Source organism: Heloderma suspectum, chromosome 2 (assembly GCF_057233095.1).
Source record: "Heloderma suspectum isolate Gila_16-S chromosome 2, 16-S_ref, whole genome shotgun sequence".
NCBI lineage: Eukaryota > Metazoa > Chordata > Lepidosauria > Squamata > Helodermatidae > Heloderma > Heloderma suspectum.
This window is the reverse complement of record NC_139459.1, coordinates 264,579,273-264,596,723: the sequence shown is the minus strand read 5'-3', so window position 1 is coordinate 264,596,723 and position 17,451 is coordinate 264,579,273. Positions and strand designations below refer to the sequence as shown.

Here is a 17,451-nt window from a genome sequence, read left to right as displayed (position 1 = left end):
AGGGGCGCGCGCTTCCTTTCCCCGCCGCTTGCCCCAGCGGCAGCTTGGGTGAAGGGGGAGGCGGCTCGAGCCAGCGAGAAGCCGGGGCCGGCGCGCTCCCCGCGCTCCACCGCCCCTGCTCCCTCTGCTTGCCTTCCCAGCCAATGAACAAGCCAAGGGGGCCGGCCCCAGGCACGGTATAAAGCGGGAGGCGGAGGAGCGAAGGCGCCGTGCCTGGTCGCTGTTGCTCGTCGCGGCCGTGCGCTTCGTCCTAACGGGAGAGGAAGGTCTGCACGCGCGGGCGAGGGGCATCAGCCATGTGCGGTGAGCGAGCGAGCGAGAGCGGCGGGCCTGCTGGGAGGGTGGTCGGCTCTGCGCCGCCCCGCCTGCGCTTCGAGGCAGGAGGGGCGCAAGAGCCGCCGCACATCATGGCAAAGGGCTCTGGGCATCTCCTCTCGGAGGGGGCGGGGAGGGCAGAGGAGTGGCTTCCTCGCTGAGGAAGAGCCCCGCTCTTCTAACAAAAAGGGGGGAGCCTCCCCTACCATTTGTAGGCAGATTTTTGGGAAGCGGGACCGACTTATTTCCAAGGAAGTCAGAACGGGAAATGAAAGGTAAGCCCTGCCCTCCGCCGCCCTCCTTCTGTCCCCGAGTAGAGACATGTTCATGTCATGCTTCCTTCCCCATTCGAGTTTTTCCTCCGTTCCCATCCCGACCCCTTTACTGCTGCTGTGCCCCTCCTTCCTCTGGGTAGCCATTAAGGCACGAGACGACCGTAGCAATGCTCTCACCTGGCCTCTTTCTCTCCTCCAAGGTTCTGGTTTGTTGGTTTGCTTGTGGAGGAGTTTTATGATCCGTGCTCTTTATGAGCCTCGTCGCTCGCTGTGATTAATGCATCTTCTCAAGGGCTGCACATTGCAAGGGGCAAGAGGAACTTTGTCTTTCAGTGCCTCTTCGGGGGAACTGAAATTCCAGAAAACCAAGTATCTGTATTTCATTTCATTTCTGTGCAGCCTAATAGCTGAAGCTCCGTACTTACGTAGTTCCAAGATCAATTCTGAATTGAACCTAATGCATCAATAGCTGTAAAAATCTCCTTTGTACTCGAAGGAAACCAGAAGAAGAAATAAAATCAGGTTTCCCCTTCAGTTTTCCTTTTTGCTCTTGCACCAAGCTCCTTTTTGATGATTACCCCTCCTACATTTCAAAACATGCATTTCGATAGTTTTCTTCCAGTGGGGATGTTGGTAAAGTGCAATGTTAAAATCTTCATTTCAAGCCCTTTGAGTGCCTTTCCTGGAATAAGCAAGTCTTGGCTCCATGAAGTAAAGGAAAACCAAGAATTTAGGTGACCACAGCATCTCACTGGGTCAGTCCACAGGTTGCACAGGGCCAGCTACTTTCCTTTTCCGGATTGCACTGTGCTGATGGCAAATGGGCCGACTGAGTCACATAACATCTATCTGTCTGAAACTATTTCTAGGCCATCTTTTAAGGATGGAACTTAAGCATGAACGTAAGTGCATTTTGCATTCCACCTTACACTAGGAAGGTTTGCAAAAGCAGGCGGAATTGCATCTCTTGTTAATTTTAGGCAATTGGCCCTTTCAAACATTAAAAAAAGAGTGTTCAGTGTATGAGCATGTGGGGATGGTGGCTCCTGATTGTGTAGACAGAGCCTTCTACATAGGTGAACTCTGTTCATGTATTAAGTAGATCCGGTGGTGGAGCCTGCTGCCACGATCCCTCCACCCACTCATGCGCATTCATTGAACGCACTTTTGAACCTCTGAAAAGGGCTAAATTAGCTTTCCTCAACCTGGACTTCAGTTCTCGTCAGCCCCAGCCAGCATGGCCAATGGTCAGGAATGCTGGGAACTGTAGTCCAAAATATCTAGAGGGCACCGGTATGGGAAAAGCTGGGCTAAACTGTTGCTATGATAGTGGTATGGTTCAGGGAAAGCGGGGATAGGGGGAGAAGTATTCAGCCACACATGCAGGGGCTGTATGAACAGATCTGTAGAACGGTGACTGCAGTTTCTTATGTTGCAATGGCTTTTATGTTAGCCAGTAAGAATTATTTTGGAATAATGACCCTATGATAAAAATAGATCCTAGAACAGGGATCCCCAACACGATGCATCATGGCTCCCGCAGGGACCTCCAACAGTGTCCAAAAAGCTCTCCATACCCTGCCCCTTTCAAAAAACATTTTTTTCAATAAAAACCTTGGGAAAAGTGGGTCATCTTTCCCTTTCTAGCCTTGCTCTTTCTCTCCCCTCTACCCCTTTGCCTTGCTATTTTCCCCTCCTTCCCAGCCTCTAGTCTCACTATTTCTGCCTCCCCCCCTTTGGCTCACTTTTGACTAGCCAGGACCCCATGGCAGCCATCATGTGACTAGCCACATTCTCTGTGGGAGCCATTTTGTGGTGGTGCCCACAGGAGTTTCCCAAATATGCTCACAGGTCCAAAAAGGTTGGGGACCCCTGCCCTAGAATATTAAAGATACTTCTAAAGCACAATCCTATACATGTCTACTCAGAAGTAAGTCTCATTTGCTTACTCCGAAGCCTGTATCGAGTTCGAGGGTTAGTAAAGTAAAAGTGAGTAGGTATGGGCTATATGCCTGAACATATGAGAATCTGGGTTGGACATTAATTCCAGAATTGAATGTAGAAGGCCTCGTTCATGTTTGTACATTTAAAACAGGAAATCACCTACCCTTCCAGTCAGATAAACAAATGTGTTATTTTTAAAAGGTGAACAAGAAGTGCCTTTTTTATCTGTAAAAGACGATTCTGTTCCAGAATAACTGACCCATCTAAATTGCTGAAAGAAAATCTCATCAGGAGTGTCCTGTGTTACCATTGGTTACCAATTCAAGACTGTAAATAAGCATACTGGGAATCATATTATCTAAAGTAACACATCTCTGTTGTGACTAGGAAGTAGGGATGTTGCACTGTTCAACAAAGTGCTAACTAAGGAGTGGTATGGCTGACTCAGTATGAAGTAGCAAAGAGTATGGTGTGATTTCAGAACACTCAGCCTTTCTCACACCCATCACTGCTGCCGTAGCAACCAGTCAATTTTGGTGATGTAAAAAGAATATGTAAATAAAGAACTCTGTTCCAAAAATGTCACTGGAAGTGGAGAAGGAAAGCTTCATGCTCTTGGCTGAAAATCCTTTAAAATACCTCTGGCTAAACAGACATTTATAAGACATTTAAAATATATGATCTCTCAGCATGTAACGTGATTTGTTAATTTTTTAGAAACTTTACTGGAACTTCATATATATTTAATTCTTTTTACCAGAGGTTGGCAACTTTGTTCAGTTCTGAGAACACAGATGTAGCCTGCTGGTTTTGAGATAAAGTTATTGCTTTATTAGCATATGATTAAGATTAAATACCAAGCCAGATTAGACACGGTGGATTTAAGAATTTCTGACAATCTTTTAGTCCATGTGTGGAAGAATTATTAGGGAACTTAATAAAATGAGCTTTACAGGAATGCGAAAAACCTGAAGTTTCTAAACTAGTATTATTATAAATATTAATATTATTTTCATGCTGGGACTGTTAGAACTTCAGAGCTGCCCCGACTGATCAGACCAAAGGTATATCTAGTCTAGTGGTTCCCAACCCTTGGTCCCCAGATGCTGTTGGACTACAACTTCCATCACCATCAGGCAGTATGGTGTGGTCAGGGATGATGAGAGTTATAGTCCAACAACATCTGGGGGGCACAGTTGGGAACCACTAACTAGTCTAACATTCTGTTTCCAACAGCGATAGACAGATGCTTATGTACCTGAAGTTGACACATAAGTGAAAGCTGCTGACACATAAATGAAAGCTGCTGTATTTTAAGGTTTTTACATCTGGAGATTGCTGAATTTGTTAAATTAACTGCAAAAGAATACAGGATTGCTATTCTCAGAATATGGTATGGGAGACGCCAGAATGCTTGAAGATGGAATATTTGATAAGAACAGCCGAAAAGCAAAGTAGCTACAATAAGAGCAGTGGCACCACAAGGGAAAGACCAGATCCAGGGCCTTGCTATCCAGGAAGGCCCCCAAATAACCCCCAGCAGGCAACGTGGCACAGCACGTGAGGGCACTAGAGCAGTGAGAAGACCACCTCTTTGCCACTACAGGTACCTCATGGGCCGCACTCCCACAAAGGCAGTGTCTGATTGGTTCGGCTTGCTGCTAATCAAACTTAGTAAACAAAAATGTTTTAATTTAAAATGGTGCACTGCAGGGCTGCAGCCTTGACCAGCCGGCTGCCACTGTGCTTTCTTTTGGCAACAGCGTGGTAGGATGAGGAGTTGCCACCGCTGCCCCACACACACACTTGGTCACCCCTCCCCCCCCAGGCTGGTCAGGATGGCAGGGGAGCCTGGCTCCTCTTCAAACTGGTGATGTCTATGGATGGGAGCATCATCAAGTATGAGGCAGCTACAGAAGACTGTTCTCATTGCAGAAGGCAGAGGGGCGGTGGAGAGAGGAGGACTAAGCAACACACATTTTAAAAGGGGAGCATTGTCACTACTTGTTACACTCAAAAGTATGAGACAACAACTCTATCTTGATCCCAGTAAACTAACTGCAAGCCCTGGCATTTTTGTGGAAATTCCCCACTGAAAACTCCATGATCCTTTCTTTACCAACCAGTTGCATTCCTGAAAGAAGAAGCAAGAACTTCAAAGCCTCGATGAGAGATAAAAGGAGTCTTAAACAAAGATTAGCTTGTAGACTATTTAGCTGACTTTCTGCTTGAACTTTAGTTTTTTGAGTGCCAGCATGGAGGCTCTTTCCCTCACCCCTCTTTGTAGATTGAGAGACTTTTCCTGTACTTCCGTGTGTAATCATTTAAAAGCAACTTGATCCTTTTTGTTTTTATCAAACCAAACAATTAAGTCAGCTGTAAGTAGGAGTACTTAATGTCATCTGTTATCTCTTGTATGAGAAAGACAATAACGTGATGAAGACTGTAACATGAAGCTCTGCCTTGGGAGCTTTGGCTGGGAAATGGGGTATAAATGTAAGATATAAATAAATGAAGATAATGAGGTCAGAGGGGGAAAGGACTTGGTTAACAATAGAAATTTGATTGTACCGTTAAAGATTGCACTGCACATTGCACATTTTTGCTGGAGTTTATGCCACAATAAATCTGTCTTCAAGTTGCCACAAGACTCTTCATTGTTTTTGCTCTAGCCTAAACATAGACTTGGGAAAAAAAGTTAGTTTTAAGCTCTCTCTCTTTTGGCTAATGCCAGAGGTAATAGCATTAGCAAGATAATAAACTTTGAAATGTATCTGTGATTCACCCTAAAAACTCAAACCAAAAACAGTTATGATAAAACAACAACCAAAGCTCTGATTCTGGGAAAGGCTCTCTCATACTTCTGAACACTTATGATGGACATTGCATCAAGACAAAAAAGAGAAGCAAATACTTTTTTTCCTGTCCCACTAAAAACTTCATTCGCTTCACAGCCTTTTGTCCGCTGTTCAGATCCTGGGCAAATTGATGGTTTGTTTTTACCACTGGCAACTTATACTAAAATGTAGGCTACTTCTAAACAGTTTCTATTGTCCTCACAGCTCCTAACTGAGCAGTACATAAACCTAAGGAGATCTCAATCTCTTTGTGGAAGGAAGTACATGAGGAGGGGAATGGTTTTAATAGGAGGCACTATAGGATTTGTCCAGGGTAGTGCAGAGTTAACAACATATAAGCCCACTGAAATCAATTATCTTAAGTTTAACTCTGTGTTGGCTTGTGGCCTTTGTGTGTTGAAAGTGAGCAGTTAATAAACTTCATAGAAAGCACAATAGAATGTGTGTGTTGAAAGTAAGATTTCTTTCCCATGGCCCAAAGAATCTGTAATATATTCCTTGGCAGCCCAGGCGGCTGCTATCGTTTTCAGTGAAAAGTCTCTAGTGGCTTCCGAGTCTCCTGGTATGCATAAATAGGAGCAGTGCTAGAGTTCGGTATAAACAAGGAGCCTTTACCAATCACAGTACACTGGCTGCATTGTGGACAGATGCCTCAAAGAGGCTTTTCCTGAAGTGACATAGGCATAAAAACACTCCTCCTGAACACAGAAGCCTGACAGGTATTGAAATATATCCGTTGTAAAAATCTGATTCAGAAAGTAGCAAAAGGGTCTGCTTTTTTACATCAAGGATGTGCGAAAATATTTATAAAGTACTGCTCTGGAAAGGTAGCACAGAACCTGAACTGAGTGCATGGAAAAATTGTTAACAGCCATGACCTTAGAGGATTTTCTTGCTGTGTTGGGGCAGCTTTTTCTGTTAGTGTTTGCTGGCATGAATTATATCTGGTACATTTTTACCAGAAAAGAAAAGAAGTCTTTAATATGGAACTCCTATTCGGTAGAGATTTGGCTGTCCCCCACACTGCTGTCATTTAGGCTCCAGTTCATTACATATTTATTTGTGCAGGCTTTTGAGGTATAGGCAAGAGCTCTATTTTTTTTTATTAATTGTGTTGATGGTTTTGTTGCATTTTATTTGTGATTTTAGAATCATGATTTTAGATTCATGATTTTAATGTTGTTTCTGTGGTGTACTCATTAGCCCTGAGCTCTTTGGGAGAAAGGGCAGATTATGAATAAAATAAACAAAAAATCAAATAAATGTAGCTCTGATTCCCTAACAGACCTGTGAAATACCAGCTGTATTCCAGAGTTTTCCAGTCCAGGTCTATTTTTGAAAACTTGACTAAGGTTTGTCTATCTACTTTTGGGAAGGTGGGGAATTTCAGCCTAAGTGTGGTTCCAAAAATGCACAAAAACGGTACAAGATTGTCACCTCATATGTAGCTTGAGGTTTAAATACTAAATGATAAATCGTTTCTCATTTTTAAAAGAGGGGTTTGAACAAATCAGGATTGGGTATTTTGACCAATCAAAATTATTCAATCAGCTGACCGGTCAACTATTATCAAATAATCATCAACTTGTAAAGCAGTAACTTTACTAGACAACAAAAAAGGTAATCATCACTAGGTTTGATATTTATGCTAATTACAAATACAAATTAGTTAACTGTTGAGAACGAAACAAATTAACTCCTGGCCTTGGTAACAAATCACATCATAATAAAATAAGAGGTTAGTTTTCACTTCAGTTGGCATTCTTGACTTCATGGAATATTTAACCACAATCAAATAATAGGTAGTCAAGTGACAGTATTTAGTAGGTCAATTGATGAGTGTGCTAACCCTAGAACAAATTTGGTATTAATTTGTATCCAGAGCTGAGGATGTCAGTAAGGCAAACTAAATCCTTGGTATTGGCAAGAATTGGCATGACACTTTCACAAATTATTGAATTTAGTGGTGCCATGGCTACTTATGCAAGAAATTTACTCTGAGTATAAAAACTACACACACTCTGTGGTAACAAGACCAAACTTCATAGGATTTGTTAGAAAATGTTTTATAATCACACTTTGACTATACTATATTAATTTCTGAATAAATTGTGGAAATATATTAAAGAACTCGCATTTCATTCTTCTTTTCACTACCCTCTGCCCAACAGGAATCTTTGCTTATCTGAACTACAGAGTGCCTCGAACCAGGAAGGAGATATTTGAAACTCTAATAAAAGGTCTACAAAGACTAGAATACAGGGGATATGACTCTGCCGGTAAGTTGTGGGGATGTTAATGCTGTTGCCAGTTATTATCTTACCTTGTTACTGCTTCTGTTCCAACCAGTCATTTTAGTAGTAGTGGGAAGGTGGAACTGGACTTTATTTCAAATACTATACCTCTTTTCATTTTTTTAAAATTATGATCGACATAGAACTCTTGGTCTCCATCCTTCTCTTCTGTGAAGTACTCAATTAACACAATGTCTTACATGACATCAATGCTTTGCTTTGCCACCACTTCGCATCATTGTCTTTGAACATATAAAGCTGTCTTATACTGAGTCAGACCATAGGTTCGTCTATCCCAGTACAGTCCACTCAGTCAAGCATCACCTCTCCTGCATCTCATTGTCTTTGTCATTTCTACCACCTGGGATTCTTTGGTGATGTCCACGATTGAACCTGGGACCTCCTGCATGCAAAGCATGTGTTTTACTATGGACTGTTATCAGGGATGGGACAACACATAGCACAACATCATGTCACAGATCATGTCAAGCTAGACTTTGCGAAGAAGGTGGGGGAAAGGACATATTGGTGGTAGCTATCCCTTGTGATATCAAGTTCTGCTGTCATCTAGTTCAGTGATACTCCGCTAGTAAAATAAAGTGATTCTGCTCAGTGATACTCCGCTAGTAAAATAAAGGCTTGCATAGTCATCCATACGTATTTCCTGCTTTAAGGATGCATGCTTTCTCTTCTCCCTCTGAAGAGGCTGTACAGTAAGTTGGGTTCTATGTTTCAGGTGTTGCAATTGATGGAAATGATAATGAAGATAAGGAAAGATACATTAAATTAGTAAAGAAAAGAGGAAAAGTTAAGGCTCTTGATGAGGAGCTGCAAAGTAAGTATAAAAAATTATGTACATTTTGGTGTGATTATGGCCAATCTGATATTCAGAGTGACTATAAGCATGTTTACTCAGAAGTCGTTTGGTGGTTTTCTGGCTTTTGTGCAGTTTTTCCCCATTTTAAAAGATTGAGATGCCTCTCCTAAGGTATAATTACTGGCCTGCCCACCACTGGAATATGGTCCCATTGAGCTGCTCTGGAATAGAATTTGGCTTCCAGGCTGAAAGAAGTTCGACACCCTGAGCTAGTGGAAGGAGTTCTGTCTGCGGAGCCAGGAGAGGGGTCCTCCCTCCACACAGGGAGCTGCCTAATGCTAAGTCAGATCCTTGGTCCATCTAGCCCAGTATTGTCAACACTGACTGGGGCAGTGGCTCTCTGGAGTTTTGTGCAGGATTCTTTCCTAGCCCTGCCTGGAGATGAAGGGGATTGAACTTGGGACCTTCTGCATGCAAAGCAGGTGCTCTACAACGGAGCTGTGGCTCTTCCCCCTCAGCTCTTTGCATGCCCTTAAATTCTGCTCCAGAGGGCTGGGAAACTCTGGAGCTGATTTCTTGACAGTGTGGATGGCTGCAAGGGGGTGTGCGAGGTGTGAGGGAGGAAGTCTTATTGCACTAGCAGACTTCCACTAGTGCAATGTTGGATTTAACCCCAGAAATGTGAATATTCCATTAGGTAGGGTATCCATTGCTATGGTGATTTCTGGCTTGTATCCAGTGTTAGCTTAACTTAAGTCCCATTCATTTCAGTAAGTCTACTTTGACTAGGACTAACATTGGATACGCTCCTATGTGGAATATAGTGGTGGGAGTGTCTCTGCTGATCTCCCTTGTTGCTGAACTAATTCAGAAAAGATAACATGGTCAGTCCAATTTCAACTAGTTTATTAGAAGTATAGAAGCAAAAACATGGTGAACAGTTTGGACTGTACCAGTTGTCTATCTTTTATGATCCAAATAGTTAACAAGTTAAGACCTTGCTAGTCAAGTGCTTTTGTTAGTATAGTTTGACTTTAAAGGAGCTATATGCAAATATATTTATTTGTATATGTTTTTCTTCTATACAGAACAAGATGGTTTGGATTTGAAGGCAGATTTTGAGACGCATTTTGGCATTGCTCACACTCGCTGGGCAACCCATGGAGCGCCAAATGCTGTGAACAGTCACCCTCAACGATCAGATAAAAGTAATGGTAGGTAATTTCTGTAAAAGAAAAAGAAAGGAAATGTGCACTTGCATTTGAATAGAAATGTCTTTAGAAACAACTCTTGCAGAGTGGCGAAAAGAGGGCTTCCTGGGGTCAGGGAGGAGACCACGGAAACGCTGTTATGATGCTTCCTATGCGCTGTCTGACCCCCCCCCCCCCGACGCACCCTGGCTAGACAGTCGAAGTTGGCCATCTAGCTGCAAATGCAGGGCAGCTGGAGCGTGGCAGAGGGGATCCCCTCTGGGCTCCACCCACCCTGCGTTGGATAGTTGGTCGCCTCTGAGTTCGGAGGCAGCCGACTGCCCTCATAGGATTGCACCCTAAAAGGACCTTGAAATGCTTTGTACATTAAAAGTCTATTTTTAAAAACATACAGCTTTAAACCACTTTGTAAATTATGAGCTTTAAGTTTTCTCTTGCCTCTTCTCTCCCCACACCCTTTTTTTTCCTTTCAGAATTTGTTGTTATCCATAATGGGATCATTACAAATTACAAAGACTTAAGGAAATTTCTGGTAAGCTGATAACAGCTGAATGATTCAACAATACTAGTGTGTCATTCCAACTCTGTGGCATGGTGAGCTTTCACATGTAGAAGTGGCACTCCAGTTCTTTGGAAAGATCTATTCCTGCCTGCCATTTGAAAATACATTCCAGACCCAGCTCCTCCTCAGATAGGTAGTACCCTTCCCTCACTTCTAGAAGAGAAAGGTGTAGAGAACGGGGCAGTGCAAATATCTAAGTAGGGAATATAAAGATACAGTTCTTGGCAGAAATTAGCCTAATTATCCCCAGATCATTATGATAATTTATTTCCATGCTGTTGAAACTTAAATGAAATGTGTCTAGCTTGAGAATGTGATTTTGGCAGGTTGCAGGAATGGTGATCAGGACAGTAGATGCCATCTGATCATGTTGTATACAAAGCCTAAGGTAAGAAATTCAGGTTTAACATTTCCTTTAAAACATTCCAGGAGTCCAAAGGTTACGAGTTTGAATCTGAAACAGATACTGAAACCATTCCAAAGTTGATCAAATATGTGTATGATAACAGAGAGACGGAAGACATGAGTTTTTCTGCCTTGGTTGAGAGAGTCATTCATCAGCTGGTGAGTGGGAGGTTCTATCTCTTTATTTCACGGAGGGGGGGCAACTTCAGGGTGGGCCCATTTCACCCCCCCCCCCAAATCTACCTGGGACTGCACCCTGCCACCATATTCCTTAATCACAAAACAGTTGGCAGTTTGCCACCAAATGCTGGTAGCAAACTGCAACTGTGGCCTAAAAAGGCCGTATTTAGCTTTAAGACAAGGCCTAAAGTTAAATTTCGCCTTTTTAGGCCACCAAAATGTGTTGGCAAACTGCTGTTTGTTTTGCCGCTGCTGCCACAGCAGCAAGTTTATTGGTGGGGGGTGGCAGGGGGCACACTTAACGTCAGAGGAGACCGCATGTGGCATGTGTTGCCCACTTCTGCTTTATTTTGTAGAATGAATGTTTTACAAAATACTGAACTTCTTTTCATGTATGAAGTTAAAAGTACAAGTTTGCAAAATATATCTTCTTGCACTCAATTAAAAAAGGCTACAGAAGTATCTAAACTTCCCTAATTGTTTAGTAGCTCTACATCTATAGATCCGACAGATGGATATAGAGTAAAACTACACTTGCATTGGTATTCGGTCTGACTGAGGTCAGTGGGGATGAGTCCCACACGTGTGCATAACGTTGCTGACTCAATGGACGGTGTGAATTTTTGACTTTTTTGTTTTGTTGTGTTCCTTTGTTGCTGACAGGTTCTTCATACAGAATAACAAATGGGAGCGGGAGGGGTTGGAAGGGCGAACCTCTGTTTAAGACATTCGTTAGATGTTGTTGATACCATCTTTTTACTTATTGATATATAATTTTTCTTTCCCAGGAAGGGGCTTTTGCATTGGTTTTCAAAAGTATCCACTACCCAGGAGAAGCTATTGCTACCAGGTTAGTAAATGTGGTTCATGCACAATATGTGTATGGCGTAATACAAGCTGGGGATATACGCAAAGCCCTTAAGGGCGCCGTCCTGTGCATTCTCAACATGCATAGAATTGTGCCCAAACAGCTTATTTTCATATTAATACAGAATTTGGTTTTGTACTGACACTTGAGACGTACACAGGAAAGGCCCCTTGGTGGATCTCCTTTGAAGCAGGAATGTCTGTAGGTCCAGTCCATCCTTCGTAAGAGCTTTATAAGAAATGTGCCTGTTGTTCCATTATTTGACAGGAGGGGGAGTCCTCTACTTATTGGAGTTCGCAGTGAATCTGAGCTTTCAACTGAACAAATCCCCATCTTATATAGAACCTGTAAGTTGCTAAAGCATTATAACCATCAATGTGTTATACTTCTTAGGTAAATGATTACAAGATAGGTCAGTTTGTGTGAGGGTTTCTTAAATACAAAAACAGCCTGTGTCACTAGAAGTCCCACAGGTGGACGTCTAGCTACTTCTGTACTATAGCGCAATCTGTGGATGCTCAAAATGGATCCTTGTTGGTAGAAATGACACACTGAAATTACATACAATTGTGGTACATCTTTTAAATATAGTTGACTGAGTATATTCAGTAAATCCAGGGCACTGGAAGTCAAAATATTATCATGCATTACAAAGAGGACTTAACTTGAAATTCTGATGAATAGATGGGTGTGTTCAGGCTAAAATTAAGCCTGTGCTTAGCTTTCTCCTATTGAAATCAGTAGAAGCACATAACTTTAGCTGGATCATTCCCCTTGTTTCCTTAGTGATGTTAAAAACCATAATTCCTTTGTGATATATAACATTCAACACAGTGTTTTCAAGTTAGTGGCATTCTGTGTTTCAGCTTGATGTAGATAATTAGTAAATCTCATGGTTGTGTGAATGTGTGATGTTTTTTAATTGACAGGCAACATTGAAAATGTAAAGAATATATGCAAAACACGAATGAAAAGACTGGATAGTTCTACTTGCCTTCATGCTGTTGGAGATAAAGCTGTTGAATTCTTCTTTGCTTCAGATGCCAGGTATGTAAAAACTTGAGTGTTGTGCTAACACTACTGATTTGATTCTTAACCTTGCCTTTGTAATTCAGTGGAGAAATTAATTCATTGGAGATTGATAGGAACACAGGAAGCTGCTTGATACGGAGTGAAACCCTTGGTCCATCTAGCCCAACATTGTCAACAGAGAAAGGAACAGTGACTGGCAACAGCTTTCAAGGGTTTCAGGCAGGAGGTTTTCCAGCCCTGCCTGGAAATGCTGGGAATTGAACCTGGGATCTTCTGCGTGCAAAGCAGGTGCTCTACCATTGAGCTATGGCCCCTCCCCCTAATGACTGATGGGCTGCTGCTGGCCAGAGGCTCTGAGCAGTCCAAGCAGGAATAATCTGAATGTGAGGATCATCATAGGCTTTTTGTGCTAAATGTTTAGCCAGGACACATAGGAACCTATCCAGTATGGTCATGTGTAGGAGAGGGGGATATGCTGCTCCCAGTGGCTGGATGTGTACACAGCCTTCTGGTCCTTTGGTATGCACTGAAATTCTGCAAGCTGCCATCCAGATGCTGTGGCTGGGAACTGGGTAGTGCATTATCCAAGCTCCTGGTTATTCTTGGAAACCTAAGTAGAACAAACCTATGTTGCACTGGAAACTCTGTAACCCGTCTGCATTTGCTTTTATTTTTAATTTTTGAAGTGCCATAATTGAGCACACCAACAGAGTCATTTTTCTAGAAGATGATGACATTGCCGCAGTTGCTGAAGGGAAGCTTTCTATTCATCGGCTAGAACGCTGTGCCAGCGATGACCCATCCCGAGCTATACAGACTTTGCAAATGGAACTGCAGCAAATCATGAAAGGTAAGAGCGGCTGAAACATCTAGCTCAGCCTTCCCCAACTTGGTGCCCTCTAGATATCTTGGGCTGCAACTGCCATCATGGCCATGCTGGCTGGGAATTATGGGAGCTTCAGGCCAACGCGTCTGTAGGGCACCATGTTGGGGAAGGCTGACCTAGCTAGTACAAGGGCATCTGAAAAAAGCTCTTCTCCATGGGAACCCAGACACACGTTTGTTCAAACCTTTCATGCCAGAAACACAGTGCTGGAGTTGGCAATAGGGAGCAAAACTATTGATTGTTCCATCATACTAGGTGGCTAAGTACAGTGCTTCAGTATTATTTCTGGAAGCTGGTGTTGCCAGATCTGATAACTGGCTCTGTGCCTATTAGAGCCATCCAATGTATTGGTGTTGGACTATCTACAGCAGGTAATGAATTCTGGCTCATTTTAACTATTAAAAATATGAGTATGCTATTTATTTAAAATGTTTATTCCCTGTCTTTCTTCCATTTCAGGTCTTCAAGTTCACTTACAATCTTTTAAAAACAATTGGTCATAAATATAAAACATCCGAACAATAAAACTGAAAACACACAGAGCAAGCACAAACAATTAAAGGTGCAGTCCTATGGGTTGCACCCCCATTAGAAGAAAGTCTCGAAATCTGGAGGCTTCCAAGTATCCAGTGCCCTCCCGGGTTGCTGCCAGCAGGGCAGGAGGAGCAATGGGGGTGATTTTTGCCTCTCTATCCTCCTTTTATTTTGTTTTCCTCTAGACAGGCCTATAAGCCTGTCTAGAGGAGGCGTACTGCTGCGAGTGGGGCTGGAGAGGCCATAGGACTTTTTATATCCTGGCCTCTCCCCTCCCCACCCCACCCACCAGAACACCCCCTTTCTGACCTTTGCAAGGTTTACTGAGGCTGCTTTGTGACCACTGAAAGACGCCGTGGTTCTTTCCACAGTGGTCATGAGGGGGCAGGGGAGGGATTGGATTTTGCAGTCCCCCTCCCAAAGTCATAGCAGTATCTACAGCCTTGGGAGGGTGAATCTGAAAAATCCTATGGTCCCTGGGACACTCTCCAGCAGAAAATTCAATAGCTGAAAAAGACCAGTGTGAATAAAGAGGTCTTTCAATAGATGCCAATGTATCAGTTCTGTAGGTACCTGGCGCATGTGTCTAAGGAGGATATTTTATAATCTGGGTAATTGGAGAGTTGTACTAAACTGCTACAGAATTTAAATTTCTGTTAATAATTTCATTTGTGTATGCTGCATCTCTTTCACGATGCACCTTTAATTAAGCTTAGTTACTGTTATAAGTAGATTAAATATGCAGAGTGGCATAAATTGGCCTTATCCTTTGTGCAATCTTTCACTAGCAGCAATTTAACTTCTTGAAATTGCTGTTCTGTCCCTGGTTATTCTGCTACAAATTTCATTCTTGATTAGACAGTAATAAAACCACTATGAAACTAACCAGTCACATTTTGTAAAAACAGGGAACTTCAGTGCTTTCATGCAGAAGGAAATATTTGAACAACCAGAGTCTGTTTTCAATACCATGAGAGGAAGGGTGAATTTTGAGAGCAACACAGGTAATTTGGGGGAAAATGTAATCCCTCTTAACATTACTGTTGTTATCTGTTAGTGACCTCAGCTGAACTAAAGTCATCCTCTTGTTTCTGTGTTGTGGGAACTACAGTTCTTTTAGGTGGCTTGAAGGATCACTTGAAAGAAATCAGAAGATGCAGACGACTGATAATTATTGGTTGTGGAACCAGTTATCATGCTGCAGTGGCTGTAAGTTCAATATACTCCTGAATATGTGAGAGACTTTGGAGAAGACTCTTCAAAGTATGGTTACAGGAGTCGTGTATTGTTTATATTCTGTTAACTTTCTGCACAAGAAATAGATCATGCACATGTTATATGGGATGGCTGTTCATTATAGAAATATTAAATTCTTGTAAATAGATGTTGTCATTTAAACTAGCTGTTAAGTAGTAGTTCTGCATTTTTCCTGTGGGACTGATAAAATATTTCATGTTCTTTACTTTTCTAAGAGAGCAATCCTTTGGTCCCTGGAGAGCATCCCAGACACCACAGAATTCTTTGGAGTCCCCCTTCCAAGGCAGTAGACACTGCTACAACCTGCTACAAGTACAAGGGGGACTCCAGAATCCAATCCCTCCCCTGTCCCCTTGCAGTTGTTATGGAAAGAACTGCACTGGCTGCATTATGAGGTCACAAAAGCGGCCTTGGAGGTCCTTAGAAGAGTCTGAAAGGGGGTGTTGCAGGGGGAGGGGAAGCCAAGATACAAGAAATCCTATGGCCTCTCCAGTCCCATCCCCACCCCCATCAGCATGCCTCCGCTAGACAGGCTGAGAGGCCTGTCTAGAAAAACAAACAAAGGAGGATGGAGAGGGAAAAATTGCTTCCATCGCTCCTCCTGCCCTGTTGGCAGCAGCCCGGCAGGGCACTGGATACACGGAAGCCTCCAAGATCAGAGGCTTCTGTCCAATGACGGCACAACCCATAGGACTGTGCCCTAATTCACTAATTTCACCTAATCTCAAAGTCCTAAGACTAGGGCTAATTGCACTATCTTTATGTTGATTATAGACTCGTCAAGTGTTGGAGGAACTGACTGAGCTACCTGTGATGGTGGAACTTGCGAGTGATTTTCTGGATCGAAATACTCCTGTATTTCGCGATGATGTGTGCTTTTTTATCAGCCAGTCAGGTAAATTGTAATCTGCTTTATATGTTAATCTTGGCAAAGGTTTGTTTTGGCTTTTGGATTGCCCATGGTCGAGTAACTGCTTCAGAGCCAGTCTTAATTAAGCTTTTTATATACTCACAAATGAAATCAGGCAAACCTGGTTAGCTGCCATGACCCTAGCCCAGGTGGTAGATTCCTCACTGCTTTTTACCAGCTTAGGTTAGCATACTTGTGGAAGAAAAGGAACTTGCCATTGTCATTCATGCATTGGTTACGTCATTCCTACTGTAAAGAACTTTGTGGAGCTGCTTTTGAAGGCAACTCAGAAACCAGTCCACCTCAAACTGGTGCCACATGGAGAATAGAAGTCTTGAAAAACATTTTTTAGAGTAGGAAAACAAAGAGGATTGCTGCCTTTGAAAAAGAAACAATGTCAAAATGTATTGGGCTTTCCTGCCCTGTTCAGTGAGTTCTGCAGTTGGCACCAGCTTGAGGTTTGTCTCTCTTTTTGCCCCTCCACTATTTTTGCTATGGCCTTGTTCTTTTTGCTGTTACAAACAATGGACAATGAGGCTTAGACAATGAGGATATTCCAGGAAATAGAAGACACAATTTAACCAAGCGTAACAGTTACTCCCACGCACGCCATTCTATTTATTGAAGCTTAACATTTCAAGAATCTCATTAAAATAGTTAGACTAAGTTGCCCATGACTGATACAGATTTTCTGTTGGGAAAAGCTCAGCCTGAGTTCAAAGATAAAGCACAGAATAGGTGTGAGTCTTTTCAATATACATTTAGGGACAAAGGCTGACATAGCCTGGAAGGTTTTACTGTCATTTAACATTTAGATCAGGGGTGGGAAACTTGTGGCCCACAGGCCTGAAGAAGCCCACAAAGGTTTTCCATCTGGCCTGGCAGCTTCTTGCCCTGGCCCCTGCTACAGAGCATAAAGTTCTTACCTCTGATAAGTGGCTGACTGGAGAGAAGTGCCTTTCCCTACTTAGCACTGAAATGTGACATCACACGTATGTAAATAGCGAACCTCTGGTCATAATAATATATTCCTGTTATAAGTCTGTGTTTATGCTGAGTGTCTCTAGAGTGAGAATGGGATGAGTGACAGGAAGAATGGTGGA

At 42.7% G+C, this 17,451-nt stretch overlaps 1 protein-coding gene across 1 annotated transcript in view; it reads left to right on the top strand.

Moving 5' to 3' along the window:
• Window positions 1–209: 209 nt before the first annotated feature.
• The window catches only part of GFPT2 (glutamine--fructose-6-phosphate transaminase 2), a 35,115-nt gene continuing 17,873 nt past the window's right edge, over window positions 210–17,451 (top strand). The window contains exons 1-13 of the mRNA XM_084839085.1: window positions 210–303; window positions 7,564–7,671; window positions 8,423–8,521; window positions 9,592–9,717; window positions 10,188–10,246; window positions 10,706–10,840; window positions 11,650–11,711; window positions 11,997–12,076; window positions 12,659–12,776; window positions 13,448–13,611; window positions 15,090–15,185; window positions 15,293–15,390; window positions 16,213–16,333. Of these exons, the coding sequence (XP_084695211.1) occupies window positions 297–303; window positions 7,564–7,671; window positions 8,423–8,521; window positions 9,592–9,717; window positions 10,188–10,246; window positions 10,706–10,840; window positions 11,650–11,711; window positions 11,997–12,076; window positions 12,659–12,776; window positions 13,448–13,611; window positions 15,090–15,185; window positions 15,293–15,390; window positions 16,213–16,333 (1,273 nt within the window). The 5' untranslated portion in view covers window positions 210–296. The remainder of the gene's footprint in view (window positions 304–7,563; window positions 7,672–8,422; window positions 8,522–9,591; window positions 9,718–10,187; window positions 10,247–10,705; window positions 10,841–11,649; window positions 11,712–11,996; window positions 12,077–12,658; window positions 12,777–13,447; window positions 13,612–15,089; window positions 15,186–15,292; window positions 15,391–16,212; window positions 16,334–17,451) is intronic.